The sequence below is a fragment of the Lontra canadensis genome, unplaced genomic scaffold (assembly GCF_010015895.1).
Source record: "Lontra canadensis isolate GAN:19392208 unplaced genomic scaffold, GSC_riverotter_1.0 scaffold2, whole genome shotgun sequence".
Taxonomy (NCBI): domain Eukaryota; kingdom Metazoa; phylum Chordata; class Mammalia; order Carnivora; family Mustelidae; genus Lontra; species Lontra canadensis.
In genome coordinates this window covers 64,738,146-64,756,208 of record NW_022630996.1, presented here as the reverse complement: position 1 = coordinate 64,756,208, position 18,063 = coordinate 64,738,146, and the positions used below count along the sequence as shown (strand labels likewise).

General features: G+C 40.0%; 1 protein-coding gene across 5 annotated transcripts in view; it reads left to right on the top strand.

Annotated features, from left to right (window-relative positions):
• The window catches only part of CDK14 (cyclin dependent kinase 14), a 582,313-nt gene that overhangs the window by 116,034 nt on the left and 448,216 nt on the right, over positions 1–18,063 (top strand). For 2 of the 5 annotated variants that reach the window (XM_032875517.1, XM_032875527.1), the window contains exon 1: positions 3,683–3,766. The exons of 2 other annotated variants lie outside the window; for them this stretch is intronic. In XM_032875517.1, coding sequence (XP_032731408.1) covers positions 3,698–3,766 — 69 coding nt within the window. In that variant the 5' untranslated portion in view covers positions 3,683–3,697. Of the gene's footprint in view, positions 1–3,682; positions 3,767–4,015; positions 4,158–18,063 lie in introns of those variants that run through there. One more of the 5 variants, XM_032875537.1, reaches the window with a different exon arrangement.

Genomic DNA, 18,063 nt, shown 5'->3' with positions numbered 1-18,063 from the left:
ACATACGTTGACACTATATTTTCCCCACACATTCTCCCCATTCATTCCTAAAGGTTCCTGTCTGTTTCCACTCTTGGGAACCCACAGAATTTGTCTGAACAACAGTCATCAGCAGCAGCTCTTCCTAATATTTATTTATTCAGCAGGTACTGAGTGCTATCCTGGGGGCTGGGGACATGCAGTAGAAGCCCGCGCTGTGGAGCCTTTTACATGCCAGTGGGGGCAGAAGACAAACAAATAAATACATTAGATGGTGCAGCAAATTTGGTGCGAAGAAGAGGGTAGCCAGGGAGGGCTCGGAGGAGGAGATTACTGACATCCACCTGAGTAATGAGAAGGTGTCAGCCAAGATTATCTGAGGAAGAACATTCTAGGCAGTGAGAGCAGCACAGACAGATTCTTAAGGCGGGAATTAGCTCTGAGGAGAAGAAACATTGGGGTGCCTGGGTGGCTCAGTCGTTATGCCTCTGCCTTCAGCCCGGGTCATGATCCTGGGATCCTGGGATAGAGCCCTGCATTGGGCTCTCTACTCAGGGGGAGACCTGCTTCTCCCTCTCCCACACCCCCTGCTTGTGTTCCCTCTCTTGCTGTCTCTCTCTGTCAAATAAATAAATAAAATCTTTAAAAACAAAACCAAAACAAAACAAAAAATAAAAGAAGAAAAGAAACATTGTCTATTGTGACTGAAGCATGGAGTGGTAAGTGCTGGGGGGGCCCTTCTCAGTTCTGCTTGGTCAGTGGGTGCCTAGGCTAAACAGAAGCTCTTCCTCTCCAGTCCCCAGTCAGTGATGACCAGTCCAGGCGTAAACAAGGCCAGCCTTCTTGCTTCAGGTGGGACAAGTGTGGGTGTGGTGTTTTCCTTCTGAGACCACTCTTCCTTGCTTTCCCCCATCTTCCCTGTCTTGCCTCCTCACTCCTTTTCTCTGAGAGCATGTCCTCAGTAAATTAGGTGAACAAGAATCCTGGCTGAGCTCCATTTCTCGGAGATTAGAAACCCAAGACACAGAAGTGAGCTTCTGACCATTTTTTTGCAGACTGTGAGTGAATAGCCTCCCCGCTTGCTCCTGCACCTCCGATCCGTTCTACGCCATTGCCCTGTTGTCAAATGAAAAAATCCCACCCAGCTGCTCTTCTGCTTACAGTCCTTTAGTGCCTTCCTGTTGGATTAAACGGCAACTTCCTGTTGGATAAAATCCCTAACTTCTTAGCATGGCTTACAGGTCTGTTATGCTCTGGCATCCAGCCATCTTTCCCTCAGCCTTCCCAGCTGCCACCAGTCTGTTTATTGCTCGGTGGTTTCCTTAGACAGCTTCCAGTTTCAGGCCTCTGATCCTTTTGTCCTGCCCTGCTGTTCTTCACATGCCCACCCGCTTCTGGCCAGTGGAAGCCTCAGCCTGACGCTCCCTCCTCAGTGAGGTCCTCTCTGAGCCACCCTTATCTGTACCCAAACAAGCACTCCCAAAACACACATTTCAGTATATTATAATCACTTGCTTTATTTTTCACCACTCACTGGGTTCCTTGAATGCAGAGAGCATGGCGGTTCCTACTGCTGGGTGTATCAGCACACATCTATTGAATAAATACATGAAAAAACAAGGGGGAAACTTTATTCAGTGCAGTTTGTTGGTTCTTAAACAGCAAAGCCTCTTGACCATGAACGTTATACATGCTCTTAGCTACCAAATCTATAGGAAGAAGGACAGGAACTACCTGGGTGGAGTGACTGAAGATAACACTTTTAACATATTTTTGTTTTTTAAATTTCAGGGAACATTGAATCATGGGGGTTGGGGGTAGATTATTTAAGCCCTAAAATATGGATTTGGGGAATTTGTTACTTCTTTTAAATATTCGTTTAATATTTTCTGGATAGCTAGCATTGTGTTATATGTTGTGGGGAATAAAAAAGGAAGCAGTTGATAGAGTTTGTTCCTCAAGGACCTTAAAATGGTGAGAAAATGTATATATGAGAGTTTTGAGGCAGCATATGATTAAATCTTAAATGATTTAAGTAAGAAGCACTGTTGGTCCTGAAAAAGGAGTCTGTGGGCTGGAGGGTTGAGCAATCACAAACCAAAACTCAGATTCTTATAGAAATGTAGTCCCCTCTGCAGAAATGGTATTCGTGGACCTCAGTAGTTTTTAGATATTAAGGATGGAGCTTTCTCTCTTGGCTTTCCTGAAAAAGGAAGTTCATAATAGTTGTGTTTGAAGAACTTTTTGTAAGTTTTTGAATGAGGTTTTGTGTTGCAGAGAAAAATAAAAGTTCAGTATCTTCACAGTGTAATTCAAAAGGATGAAGGTGAAGATGGTTTGCAAACGGGAGATGATATCTTCTTCTTCTTCTTCTTCTTTTTTTTTTTTTTTAAAGATTTTATTTGTTTGAGGCAGAGTGCGTGAACCAGAGGGAGAGGGAGAACTGGGCTCTCCGTTGAGCAGGGAGTGAGCCTGACTACATGGGGCTCAAACCAGGACCCCAGGATTATGACCTGAACCGAAGGCAGCCGCTTAACCAACTTAGCCACCCAGGTGACCTGGGAGATCATTTCTTTTCTTTTTCTTTCTTTTTTTTTTTTTTTTAAATTTGACAGACAGAGAGCACTAGTAGGCATAGTAGGCAGAGGCAGGCAGAGAGAGAGAGGGAAAAGTAGGCTCCCTGCCGAAGCAGAGAGCCCTATGTGGGACTCAATCCCAGGACCCTAGGATCACGACCTGAGCCGAAGGCATCAGCTTAACCCACTGAGCCATCCAGGTGCCCCGGGAGATCATTTCTTTAAACCGAAGGGAAACCACCTTTTCCTGAGCTTTCTGATTTTAAGTGTACCCAGTCCTGTGGACTGTGAGAATTTTGGCTGCTCACCATTGACATGGTAGTTACCTCCTCTTGTACTTTAATCTCTTAATTAAATAAATATCTGTGAGGTCAGGTTTCATGCTTGACTTTTAAAATTTCTAGCCTGAAGTGTTTTTCAGTTGTATCCTTGTGGTTTAACCTAATTTATACCCTTTTGTGATTCTGTTTTTTGAGGATAGGAGGTACTTTGAACAAAGACAAATTGTAGCTTAACCACTCTCCTGTAGGGGTCGCTATAAGAGTAGCCTTTTGGCATTCTTCCTCGCCACCCAGCACCCAGCACCCAGCACTGTGTGGTATGACTTGACATAATTAACCTAAGGGTTGTGGGATCTGGTTTGTGTTGACATTTTACTTTTGGGAATGATAGAAGCTCTAACCCTTCCAACCAAGAATTCTGTAGGCTCGTTAACTATGTATTTTATCACTTTGGGTCTGTAAGTGCTCTACCTGTGCATTTTGAACCTCATTTATTTGGTGCATGTTTATTTTAGAGTTCTCATTATTCCTCATTTGCATATGACAAATAAATACACATAGACACATTAAACTATTTTAGTGGCTTTTGCAGCACGAATGATGGTAGCCTTCGTTGGCCTTCTGTAGGACCTCAGATTATTGTTTAATGGGGTTGTCACTCAAGATCCTTACTGGCTTCCTCCAGTGCTTTTAAAAAAATTGAATTGAGTTTGATGGGGTACATCCCCTTGATTAAATGTTTTTCCTCCCATGCAATCAGCATCAGCTGTTTGGCTCCCCTTCTGTCTTTTGAAGCAGCCCTGCATTGTAAATCAATATCTTTCTGAAGAGACAGTGTGTTGTGAATCGCCTGGACAGCATATGCACTGTTACTTTGGCTGCAATGCTGCTGCAGAGCCTGGTTACTCTGCTTTCCTGGGAACTCCACAGGCAAGTCCATCGTGTTTGGAGAAAAAAAAAAAAACTAGGTTTTTTTGGGGGGGGGGGGGGGGGGGGAAATGAACTGTTAAAGCTATTGATACTGAATGTTAGCATGCTCTTTGTGTTCTTGTGAACTATTTTTGGTCTTATTCCACTGAAATTAGTTTCTCTTAGGTGATTTCTGGTGTGTTTTTGTGTCTTTGTGTGGGGTTTTTTTTTTTTTTTTTTGCTCTTGCTTCCCCCTTTCTTGGTTGTAGTACGGCCGTACCGTTTCAGCTTGCTAGTGCAGAAAGATGTGAATTCAGTTGCTGTATGAGCCTGGCCTGGTGCAGACACATTGCTAGAGACATGTTAAAGAGTTCCAGGTGAATCGAGCCTGAAGAGAGACAACAGCAAAACGGTAAGACGGAGCATGCTTAAAATTAGAGCAGGGGTTTTAATTTGGAGCATCTCGGCAAGTCTGAATCCTGACTCACTCATTTACAACTTGAAAAGGATTCATTTTATGCATGTCATTTCACTCACCCCCTTCTCTTTAACTGCCAGAAACATCACAGATTGATCAAGGGGGGGATTTAAATTAGGGATCCGACAGGAGGTTACTCATGGAGAGTCTCTTGAGGCGCCCAAGGCTATTGCTTGTAGTTTGTAAACACCAGTAGCAGTGATGAGACGAGGAAAAGGTTTAGCGTCTGTGCTTCTTTGCCATAGCTGAGTGTTATTTCTTCTGAAACTCGCCTTATTTATTACAGCTTAAAGAGATCTTACAGATTGTTTTCCCTGGCTTTGCTTGGCTGAATGCCCTCTGAGGCAAGCCAGTGAAGGACGGGAGACCACATCTTTCATTTAGGTAAACTGATGTCCCTACGTTAGCTAGATTGGTTCTGAGTGGAATAAACGTCTCTAGTAGATTAGGGCTCTGGGGCTTCCTCTTTGCTCATTCCACCCCCTTCCCTTCTAGAGCACAGAAACATACCTGCTTTAAGTCTGTGCTTTCTGGCAGAGGCCGGTGTGCTGGTATTTTGCTTCATTACACCTGGAGTGGTTATGCTTTCATGTACGGAGGTGATAATCCTTCCTGCGGTTCTGCTTGAAGAGCCGGCTCTAAGAGTGGACTGGGAGCATTTTGGATTCTAATGGAGAACCCCTGCATGCATGAAGGACTGGGCTAGCAGACAGGCTACTCCAGAATGATGCTTACCTGCTTGTGCTGACGATAACAGCTGAGAGACAGAGATGTAAACCTTGATATGTACAGGGGTTGAATTTCTATTTCCTTTGTTAATTGGCACACAGTATTAGGGCTGGGGGACAGTCAAAGTTGCAGAACATGTTTTAATATTGTTCAGAGTGAGACTTACTACATTACATGGTCGTGGTGGATTTATTAGGGTCCGTCTCCTGTAGAGATGCTGAATGCTCAGGGTGCCAGCATTTGATTTTTTGTTTTAAAAATATTCTACTTCTGTATACTTTAACTCAGCAAATCACATAAAATGTAAATAAATGATGCAGATAGTGAAGATCAATTGAGAAGATCATTGGTAACTTGCTGTAGCATGTTGGCCATAAGCCAGCTGTGTATAATTTTGTGACATTAGTATTTTTTAAAAAGAACACCTGATTAATTGATAGACAAATGGGAGAAATTTTTGAGTAGGGGGGACACGTAAGAGCCCTAAATTTCCTTCTGTGTTTACTCAACTATTGATTATGAAGGTGAGACATTGATTTTTGGGAATGAATGTTTAGATTTTCTCCCAAAGAGAATTCACATTTTCTTTTATTTTCATGACTTATTACTTCCTGAAGAATCAACATGAACTATAAGCTGTTCTTTTCCATACTTCAGTTTTTTTTTTTTTCTGGGGGAAAAAAAAACAACTTTTTTTTTTTTTCTGTTTAGAAGATGATGTACTCTGTGTTGTTGGCTTTTTTTTTTTTTCTGAGAGTGATATGTTCTAGCTATTTATATATTTACCTTCACTTTGTATAACCTGTGAGGTTTATTTTTTTGCCCTGTGGTAGAAGGAATTGTACATTTGCAAAAAGTAGTTTTTAAAAAGAGAAAGAGTAGAGTAGTTACATGACGTTGATTTTATAGTCATAAACTTAAAAAAAAGATTTATTTGAGAGAGAGAGAAAGAGAACACGAGCAGGGGAGCAGCAGGCAGAGGGAGAGGGAGAAGCAGACTCCCCACTGAGCAGGGAGCCTGATGCGGGGCTCCATGTGGGGTTCCATCCCAGGACCCCGGGATCATGACCTAAACTGAAGGCAGATGCTTAACTTACTGAGCCACCCAGGTGCCCCATAATTACACATGTTTTAATTCCTCATTCTGCAGACGTTTATTAGCCATCTACTATGTGTAAGACATTATAAGACCTGCTGTGAGGAAGTAAAATGAAGTGATACATTCCCTTGCCTGAAGCAGCTTAGCTGGAGGAGCACTGGTATTTTTCTCTGGAATATGCTCCTTATTCTTTCTTATGAATAAGTAAATTTGATGCTTTTTAAATATTTTCTTTCTTGGAGACTCCTTTTGTTTTCTTTTAATCATTTATTTATTAAACAAACATTTATGGAGAATCTACTGTGTAACAGTGTAACTGCTCTGTAACAGTGAGCCAAAAAGATCTGGGGCCTGACCTCATGGAACTTACCGTGTACTGTACTCCTTTTTAAGATACTTCCGGGAGAAATGTTGGAGTAGATTTCTTTCATTTGGGGCAATTGCAGTACAGATACTGTATGCTTTTATTTTATTTTTTTTCATTTCTTAGATTGTGGTATAAAATATACATACCACAAAACTTTAACCATTTTTAAGTGCACAATTCATTGGCAGTAAGTACTTTCACAAGGTATTGCTACCATCACTGCTATCCATTTCCAGAACTTTTCCCATCATCCAAACAGAAAAATTCTATACACATTAAATAATAATTCCTCATTTTCCCTCCCCCTGGTCCATCCCTGGTAATCTCTAGTTTACTTTCTGTGTCTATGAATTTGCCTCATCAAGTGGAATCATACAGCATTTATCCTTTTGTGTTTGGTTAATTTCACTTAGCCTGCTTTTCAAGGTTCATCTGTGTTGTAGCATGTCCCAGAATTTCTTTATTTTTTAATATATGCTTTGATTTTTTTTTTCTGGGGGGGAGGGGCAGATAGCAAACATTAACCAGGCTCCACGCCTAGTGTGGAGTCCCATGTGGGGCTCCATCTCACAACCCTGAGATCATGACCAGAGCTGAAATCAGGAGTCAGACACTTACCCAACTGAGCCACCCAGGTGCCCCAATATATGCTTTGATTTTTATATGGAAAACACTAGAATTCGCCCTTCTCCCTTACATGCTTTCACTAAATCAAGTTTCCATATGGGTACCATAATAGATAATCTAGAGATACTAAAACTCGGAGCTTGTAGGATGGGGCAGGGAATGAGGAACAGAAATTCGTAGAGGGAATAATCTGTGGTTATCTTACATTTGGGTTCTCTACATGGCCTGGTAATTGAGCGTGGTAACTGGCTACTTAGATTTTCATGTCAGTTCTTTGGTGATAGAGGACAACAGCTAAAATATTCAGTGGAAGGCTGAACTGTCATTATTAACATTTTAATTTTGTCATTATTAACATTTTAATTTCACCCCCTCTGCTTCAGTTCCCTTGCTCTATCTGATGTTGAGGTCCTCCTACAGACTCTTGGAATTGGCAGGTTCTTCAGCAAGTGTGTTGTCTAATTGGCTCATTGCCATTTGTTCAGCCAGTGGGAGAGTGAGACTTTCCTCAGTCTCCTGATAACTGCTGCAAACCCTCCTTCACTCCCCACTGCTGTTTTCAGTGTACACTTAACCTGAAAACCTCATGTTATCTTTTGAGTTGGGCAGAGAGGAGCAGGAGAGGGTATAAGCTTTTTTCCAAATTAAGCAGTTTTTCATTGGATGAGGTGAGCCAGGGTTCATCAATACAGCTTCTCTTTTCAAATTTCTTCCTGTTACTGTTTATCTTAAATCCAGATGGTTTTTCTGATAGAGAATCCTTTTTAGAAAGTCAGGTTAAGGCTCCCAGAGGTATCCATTTATCTGCCATCGACTGAATTGATGATTCTTAGATTGGATCAGCCAGTGGTTTATGACCCTCCTTGAACATACTATTCAGGAAACGCAAACATATATGGGAAGGGAAGATTCAACATGGCTGTGCCTAACAGCCAGGTCATTCCATCTTCCCCATCAGCCTGTCCTTTTTAATGATCTTTATGCTTTCTGCCCATCCTCATGACTTTGCTGTTCAGCCTTGACTTTTGATTTGAGGCTGATTCAGAATCAGGTCAGTTAAAGGCATGTTAAGTTTAGGTGATGGAAGTAGTGAGGGATGAAGGGAGGATTGGTCAGAAACCTTAGACCACAGAGTGCTTTCTTTTGCATCAGAAGAGAGAATGAGAGAAGTGTTGTGGATCAGGTCTGGCCTCTGCTTATTTCTCTTGAAATATCAATCCCAGGGAACATGTAAGGAAGACATCCCAGTGGTCAGGATCTTGGGCTTTGTAGTCAGAGTCTCGGAATAAATCTCGTTACCTCTACTTGCTCTCTGTGTCGTCTTGGACATGCTACTTAAATATTGCATGCCTCGATTTAAAAGTCTGTAAACTCGGAATAATAGTCATACCTCATGGGGCTGTTGTAGACACTGCAAAACTACTTATAAAGCATTTTTCATAGTAGCTGTTATGTAATAAGATGGTTCTCATCATCATTACCGTTATTATCTAAAATTCCTTCATTTCTATCTCTCTTTTCTATCAACTTGAATTATCTTGTCCAAGTTTTATCCTTTTCCAGTTTGCTTGTTTATTGAGCATATATGACAGTTCTTAGTGTTACTGTGTTTGAGGGGATAAAAAGAGGATTTGAAAAAGTGCTCCAGTCTTCCATTTATCATCTGGTAAGGTTTGGGAAGAGTATATGTTCTATAAACTTCCTCCTCTGCCCTGCTGATACAAGTTTGCCCCAGTGGCTTATTCCTCAGCTGAATGAGATCTTGCTAAAATACAAAGAGGACAGTGAAATGTTCCTGGAAGCACTGAGGCTTATTTTCAGGTGGCAGACCAGTGGCAGGATTTGTGTATTCCACTGCTCTGCTCTATTCACCTTGACGATCTGCATCTGGATTCACTATTGACTTTTCTCAGTCAGAGGAAAGGTTGACAGAACCAGCTCTTATGAAATCAGCTAGGAATTTGTTATTAATGGATTGCTGTCAGATTTATTATTGCTGAAATTTTAGCTCTTTACAATAGATGGACCAATTGTCAAAGCTGCACTGAAAGAGACTTCCATTTTTTCCCCCAAAGGCTCATTGTTCCCTGTGTTTCTCTTCATAAGCTCTGTGTGGTTAGTGACCCACATATGATTCCCTGAAAATTTTAAGAGCTTCAAAAGTCAATCCTATATTGAGTGATGCCCTATATTTTTCTGAATTCTTTGGTCAGGTCCGTTATCTCGATTTATTTGATTAGAATAAAAACATTAAACTTTAGAACTTTATAATGTTCCTCTTGACATTCATTAGTCACTAAATTATTATTTAAGCATTAATAGTACATCTAAATTTTATTAAAAAGGTGGTTATTATAGGTGAGGAGATAAAAGTTGTGCTTATTTATATAACCGTCTATTTCAGAGTAAAAAGATAGTACACAATTTTATTTCTCCTTCAGGGAAGGAATTTAAAAATATTTATAATCTTTATTTTTAAATGCTGTTCATATGGTTACCAAGGGAAAGAAATTCAGGCCCTAATGGATCAGTCAGTACCTCCAGTAGTGTCTTTTTTCAGTTTCCATTTTTAATGTTATTATGCCTTCTGGATGCTTGATCTTACATGAGGGACAGAATAGCGAGCTACAGATATTTGAAAGGTATAAACATGAAGGAAGAACTAGCCTGGTTTAGTACAAAGAAGCTATGGGTGGTGCAATGAAGTTCAGAAGAGAAACAAAACAATTCAGAAGGCATCTGAAACTATCGTTTGCACAGCCTTTGAGACAAATGACAGCTTCTCTGGTCCTTGTGATGTTAAAAAAAAACACCAAAAACCAAAAAAAAGTGCCTCAAACAGTAAGCCTGTGTATACAGGTAGAAAGCGTGCTGGACCATATTCATGATTTCAAAGAGCCATGAATCTGAGTTCAGCCTTATCTGTTTATTGATTATTAATACTTCTGGCATGGTAGACATTTTAAAATCGCTGTAGGTTATATTGGTCAGTCCTTGCTAGGTCATGTCACATCTCTGCATCATGTGGAATCCTCTGAAAACACTCTGGTTTCCCTTTCTCAGGTTAGGACCCAAGACAAAAGAGAAAGAAAGAAAAGCTATATTTAAACTTATAAATTCTGTGAGAGCGGGGAAAAGGTTCTTATTTGCAGAACAGACTTTTTCTTTTCTAGAATGAGAGCTTTAAGGGAGTAGTGTCTTGATGAAGAAACTAATTAGCCATGTTGGGAGCCACTTTGTGTAGCCTGAGTCTTCTGTTTTGTCCAGAATGGTACTCCAACTCCAGTTCCTCACTGCAGCTGTGAGAATTTTGTAGGTTGGAATAGGCTTTTCTCTGTGGAATCTCAACAGAGCCACTCCCTTACTGTGTGTGGGGATTCTCATTTCATGTGCCCCATTTCTGAGCCCTCTGGCTATAAATGAGAGAGGGTAGGTAATACAGATGTCCATTCTAATATTTCACCTCCCAACACTATATATTCATTTGGCCATGTGATATGAATGCTACACTCTTGTCTCTTTTTTTTTCCATGATGGAGTTTTAGCCAGTATATAATTATGGATGCCAAGTGAGACAAAATTCACATAGCTTCTTACTCCTCATGACCTTTTGGGGGTAGAGAGTATGTTTTTAGAGGAAGCAGTGACTGAAAGCCACCCAGACTTCTACAGAATTGCCATGTCCTTCTATTTGTGAACAGGGGTTCCTGTCCCTTGTCCAGTGGGACATGTTCAGTTATGACAAGTAGGCAAAGGGTTGTTTTTTTTTCCTCCACCTTCTAGGGGAGGACTTGTTTTAGGATACATGGTACACTTCACAAATACAACTTCTTTTTATAATTTTGTTTCTAGTTCTAAAGTGACTTCCTTCTATTTTATTATTTTTTTTTCCCCAAAGCTACCAAATAAACTCTGGTAAATAAAGCAAAGCAAAGATTCTGGGTTCAAACCTCCTTAGAATAATTTTGTGGTAATTTTTTTTCATAGATATGGTAGCCAATGACAAAACAGTGCTTCTGTATTAGAAATACATAAATCCACAAATTTCTACACAGGATGTAATGGTACAGATGCTGTTGTAACTCGTGTATATTCTTTTTTTCTCTACTTTTCACTTACTCTGATCCCATTGCTTTAAAAAAAATTCATAAGGTATACTTTGGGTATACCCTACTGGACAATTTTATTTCAGAGTATTTCAAAATTAAGGAATTATATAAAATTGCCCTGACTTTTTGTGGGAAGTTTGAGTAAAAATGTTACCCAAGAAAATGATTATCACTCATATGGTACCCAGAGTTTGAAACAAATTTTACCCCTCAAACTCTCGACCTCTTACGCAGTCTCAATCTCTTATGTGGCCATACCAGCTGAATCTATCGCTATATGTGTAGAGCACTGCACCTCATTTTTTTTTTAAATACTTTTTATTTATTTGACAGACAGAGATCACAAGTAGGCAGAGAGGCAGGCAGAGAGAGAGGAGGAAGCAGGCTCTCTGATGAGCAGAGAGCCCGATGTGGGGCTCGATCCCAGGACCCTGGGATCATGACCCGAAGCAGAAACCAAGTCAGTCGCTCAACTGACTGAGCCACGCAGGTGCCCCTCAGGGGTATAACAGAAGGGAAAGTAACTTAATAAAATTGTCTTAGCAACATATATTAAAACTTAAGCTGCTGAGAAGACCACCTAAATATTTCACAATAAAACTGGCCAAACAATCATCAAATCTCTTGGTGGTAAAGCGTTGAAGCCCAGCAAGGCTTGTAACAAAACCATTATCACTGAAATGGCATAAAGGAATGGAGTGTCCTTAAGAATTCTCCCTTCAGCAATGTCCATTAGCCACTGGATTCAGGGTTTCGATGAAATTAGGTCAGACCCCAAGAAACCAGTCAGTAGAAACAAAAGCATTTTTAAATTAAATCACAGCAATAGATGCGGAAATCTGGTGAGTGGTGCAGTTGGTGAAACTCTGTTCATTGAATGGAAAAGATCTGGGCTTGGAAGGTGCCTCATTGTATGTAGGTAGGACTAATTTTTTTAATGGCCTATGTTTAGTTAAAGGGGAAGGTTCATAATAAGGAAGATAGTCCATCTTTGAGTAGATGTTAACAGAAAACCCATTTATGCCATCTTTTGGGCTTTCAGAAACATTAAAGAAATGGAAGATAATGATTTCTATGCTCAGGGTGTTTCCAGTTTGGTAATAGAAATGCAATGAACACATGAGAAACAGCAAAACAAAGACCTCCTCCCATCCCAGCAAAATAAACCAAACATATGACAACAAATTCCACAGTGGTTTATGTGAAAGCATACAAGACAGCATTCATTTAAGTGACAAATGATGAAGTACAATGTAAAAATGACCTAGTTGTTTTGTGAGGGCATTTGTAGTTGTGACAGTGGCAGTGACATAAAGACACGACTGGCATTTAGTCGACAGAACCAGAATTGCCAAACATCGTGCGATGTGACTGCTACATCGTGCCGCTTACAAATAATCTGGCAGCCAGGTGGCCCAGGACGCCGTCACTGAGCAGCCGTGAGAGCAGCAGTGCCCGGATTCGGGAGTTAAGGCAGGCCCACAGAGCCTGGGGAGACCGGGAGGTGTTCGTGGCATGAACCTGTCCGCCTTCTTTCTAAACCTAAAATCCTAAGTGAAATGCGATGTAAACGGAAGCACAAAGAAATGAGTTTTTGTGTCTGGCCTTATGTAGTTAATCTATTTAAAACCATTTACCAGTTGTAAGCTGCTGCCTAGAGGTCATAACAGAAGAGTCGAGCTATAAAAGATCTTAAGAGCTATTTATTTCAGCTGTATCATATTGCAGATGAGAAGACTGAGATGCAGACAGTTTAAGTGACTTGTTGTCAGTCACCTACGTGACTTAGTTGGACGGGAGGCTTGCCTGGGTGTTGTTAGCTAATATTCTGGAGGTGATTTTAGGCAAGGTCTTAGTTCTGATAAAACATAGCTGTAAGTAAAAATACACCCATGCGGATATCTCCTTATGTACATATAGATATCACATCCCATATCTTTGCTCTGTGTAACCTTGGCACACACACATGCATGCACACATAATGCACATGCATGCACACATGTGAGAAAAAGAAGACCACAATCAAAGAGAGGGAGCATACTTTTAGATCTTGCAAGCTGAGGTTAGAGATGAGGGTAGCTGTCGTGGGTTATGATGCCAGTGGCATTAGAAATTCCTCCTACTCCATCCCCCTACCCCCACCTCCACCAGAATACCTTGCCCACCTACGCACCTGTAGCTGAAATTCTTTTGAAAAGGAATGAAGCTTTTTGTTCTATAATTCTTAAAGTTCAAGTAATTCTGGGAGAGGTTACATTCTGATTTAAGTATCCAAAAACTTACAGATGACTGGTGATGGGTTTTTTATTGGAAGCAGATTTTGAGAGGAGAAACCCATCAGACCCTCACAGGGCAATGGATGAGGAGAAAAACAAACATAAGAGTTGTTGCAGTATCAAAACTTCTTCGTATTTATATTTGCCAGCTTTGTATTGGACGGATCATGGATTTTTTTCCATGAACCTCAGAAGACCATGACTTAGCTTCCTGCCTCATGCATCATGCTTATTTGCTGTGTATCAGCGTAGACTCCTTTAAACCAGTTCTTTCCCTGGTGTCTGGCTTCGTGAAGAGTGTGGGGCGAGGAAGTGGAGAAGATCACACCATGAACTCAATAAAATGCCAATCACCAGAAAATGGTTGATTCAAAGGGACAATTTTCAGCCTGAATGAATTCACTTGAAATGAATGCCAACCTTAACTGAATTAAGTTGTGCTCTTTCAAATCCACTGCTGTGAGTTTGGTAGACAGTTGTCTGGATTTTACGTAGCTCCAAGCTAAAATCGTAGGTCAAACTGTGACTTTCAGAGCCTCCAACACTATTTGAGTTTCTAACAATTTTTACTGAGTTTTGAGTTCTTCAGCTAACCCTAACCCTGTTAATGACAAGTGAACCAAAATAATTGATTCACATGAACACCCAAATATATGGTTGCATCTCTAACCTTGTTTGAATTCTAGGTTCTATTAAATTTACTGGAAAAAACAACAACAACAACAACAACAACCCAGAAGTTTATTTTGGTATTGGTGATGATTTCTTCTTCTTTATCTGCCTTCAAGTACCATGAGACATCTCTGCTTATGTAAATTTTGTCACTTTTGTTTCCACACAACAGGAACAAGGAACAGAAGTGCTAGTCATAGAGAAGACAGAGCCTTATTACCATTAATATTGGAATGTCTGTTATTTTCACGTATTACTGATAGCCCTCCTATTTCCTGTGATTGGCTTTGGGAAGAGGAACCGAAGGTGTTTTCTTCTGACCCTATATCGTTTGAGAAAACCACTCTTAATCAATGTAAAGCCCTTACTTTCCCAAATAAGTCAAAAACCTTTGCTAGACCCTTCAGGTGGAGATTTGAAGGAGAAAGTGCTCTTGGCGGGGGTTGGGGGGAGATGAGGTGGGGGCTATAACATAGAAAACAGGAGACAGTCAAATTGTTGAGGTTAAAGTATCACAAGAAGAATAATTATAGTCCAGGGTATGCGAAATATTGGAGCAAAACTAAGTGCTGAGTGGGATTTAATCAACAAAGGCTTCTGAGCAAAGGTAATTTTTGAGAATAGTCTTTTAGTAAAATTGAAGAATAATTGATATATAATATTGTATTAGTTTCAGGTATATAAATATAGTGCTTTGATATTTATATATACTACAGAATGGTCACTGTAATAGCCTAGTTACTGTCTGTTACTGTACAGAATTGCTACGATATTATTGACTATATTTCCTGTGCTGTACATCTACATGTCTTATTTATTTTATAACTGAAAGACTGTACTCCTAGTTCCCTGTACCTATTTCATCCGTCCCCCCAACCCCTTCCCTTTTGGCAACCATCAGTTTGTTTTTGTATCTACGAATCTGTTTCATTTGTTTTGTTTTTCTTAGATTCCACATATAGATTTTTTATATTTCACATATAAGTGAAAGCATGTGGTGTTTGTCTTTCTCTGTTTGAATTTCACTTAGGATAATATCCCCTGGGTCCACTCATATTGTTGCAAATGGCAAGATTACATTCTTTTATATGGCTGAGTAATAGTCCCTGATATTTATGTATACTGTATATATTAAACACCATTTTTATTCACTCATCTGTTGATGGACATTTAGGTTGCTTCCCTCTCTTGGTTAAATAATGTTTTGACATACATGGTGTGCTGATGTCTTTTTGGATTAGTGTTTTTGTTTTCTTTGGATTAATACTCAGAAGTGGAATTGCTGGATTATATAATATTTCTATTTTTAATTTTTTGAGGCACCTCCAAACTGTTTTCCATAGTGACTTCATAAATTTACATTCTCACCAACAGTGCATGAGAATTACTTTTTTTTACACATTCTCACCATCACATGTTATTTCTTGTCTTTTTAATACTAGCCCTTCTGATGCTGGGAGGTAATCTCTCATTGTGATTTTGATTTGCATTTTCACGTACCAGTGGACCATTTCTTTTTTCTTTTCTTTTTTTTTTTTTAAACAAATAATGTATTTTTATCCCCAGGGGTACAGGTCTGTGAATCACCAGGTTTACACACATCACAGCACTCACCATAGCACATACCCTCCCCATTGTCCATAACCCTACCCCCCTCTAGCTCCCCGCCCCCCCGCCAGAAACCCTCAGTTTGTTTTGTGAGCTTAAGAGTCACTTATGGTTTGTCTCCCTCCCGATCCCATCTTGTTTCATTTATTCTTCTCCTACCCCCCTAACCTCCCACATTGCATCTCCACTTCCTCATATCAGGGAGATCATATGATAGTTGTCTTTCTCCAATTGACTTATTTCACTAAGTATGATACCCTCTAGTTCCATCCACATCGTCGCAAATGGCAAGATTTCATTTCTTTTGATGACTGCATAGTATTCCATTGCATATATTTATATACCACCTCTTCTTTATCCATTCATCTGTTGATGGACATCTAGGTTCTTTCCATAGTTTGGCTATTGTAGACATTGCTGCTATAAACATTCGGGTGCATGTGCCCCTTTGGATCACTACGTTTGTATCTTTAGGGTAAATATCCAGTAGTGCAATTGCTGGGTCATAGGGTAGCTCTATTTTCAACTTTTTGAGGAGCCTCCGTGCTGTTTTCCAGAGTGGTTGCACCAGCTTGCATTCCCACCAACGGTGTAGGAGGGTTCCCCTTTCTCCGCATCCTCGCCAGCATCTGTCATTTACTGACTTGTTAATTTTAGCCATTCTGACTGGTGTGAGGTGGTATCTCACTGTGGTTTTGATTTGTATTTCCCTGATGCCGAGTGATATGGAGCATTTTTTCATGTGTCTGTTGGCCATCTGGCTGTCTTCTTTGCAGAAATGTCAGTTCATGTCTTCTGCCCATTTCTTGATTGGATTATTTGTTCTTTGGGTGTTGAATTTGCTAAGTTCTTTATAGATTTTGGACACTAGGACACTAGCCCTTTATCTGATACGTCATTTGCAAATATCTTCTCCCATTCTGTTAGTTGTCTTTTGGTTTTGTTTACTGTTTCCTTTGCTGTGTAAAAGCTTTTGATCTTGATGAAATCCCAATAGTTCATTTTTGACCTTTCTTCCCTTGCCTTTGGCGATGTTCCTAGGAAGACGTTGCTGCAGCTGAGGTCGAAGAGGTTGCTGCCTGGGTTCTCCTCAAGAATTTTCATGGATTCCTTTCTCACATTGAGGTCCTTCATCCATTTTGAGTCTATTTTCGTGTGTGGTGTAAGGAAATGATCCAATTTCATTTTTCTGCATGTGGCTGTCCAATTTTCCCAACACCATTTATTGAAGAGGCTGTCTTTTTTCCATGGACATTCTTTCCTGCTTTGTCAAAGATTAGTTGACCATAGAGTTGAGGGTCTATTTCTGGGCTCTCTATTCTGTTCCATTGATCTATGTGTCTGTTTTTGTGCCAGTAGCATGCTGTCTTGATGATGACAGCTTGGTAATAGAGCTTGAAGTCTGGAATTGTGATGCCACCAACTTTGGCTTTCTTTTTCAATATTCCTTTGGCTATTCGAGGTCTTTCCTGGTTCCATATAAATTTTAGGATTATTTCTTCCATTTCTTTGAAAAAAATAGGTGGGATTTTGATAGGGATTGCATTAAAAGTGTAAATTGCTTTAGGTAGCATAGACATTTTCATAATATTTGTTATTCCAATCCAGGAGCATGGAACATTTTTCCATTTCTTTGTTTCTTCCTCAATTTCTTTCATGAGTACTTTATAGTTTTCTGAGTTAGATTCTTAGCCTCTATGGTTAGGTTTATTTCTAGGTATCTAATGGTTTTGGGTGCAATTGTAAATGGGATTGACTCCCTAATTTCTCTTTCTTCTGTCTTGTTGTTGGTGTATAGAAATGCAACTGATTTCTGTGCATTGATTTTATATCTGGACACTTTACTGAATTCCTGTACAAGTTCTGGCAGTTTTGGAGTGGAGTCTTTTGGGTTTTCCACATATAGTATCATATCATCTGTGAAGAGTGATAGTTTGACTTCTTCTTTGCCGATTTGGATGCCTTTAATTTCTTTTTGTTGTCTGATTGCTGAGGCTAGGACTTCTAGTACTCTGTTGAATAGCAGTGGTGATAATGGACATCCCTGCCATGTTCCTGACCTTAGTGGAAAAGCTTTCAATTTTTCTCCATTGAGAATGATATTTGCGGTGGGTTTTTCCATAGATGGCTTTGATAATATTGAGGTATGTGCCCTCTATCCCTACACTTTGAAGAGTTTTGATCAGGAAGGGATGCTGTACTTTGTCAAATGCTTTTTCAGCATCTATTGAGAGTATCATATGGTTCTTGTTCTTTCTTTTATTAATGTGTTGTATCACGTTGATTGATTTGCGGATATTGAACCAACCTTGCAGCCCTGGAATAAATCCCACTTGGTCATGGTGAATAATCC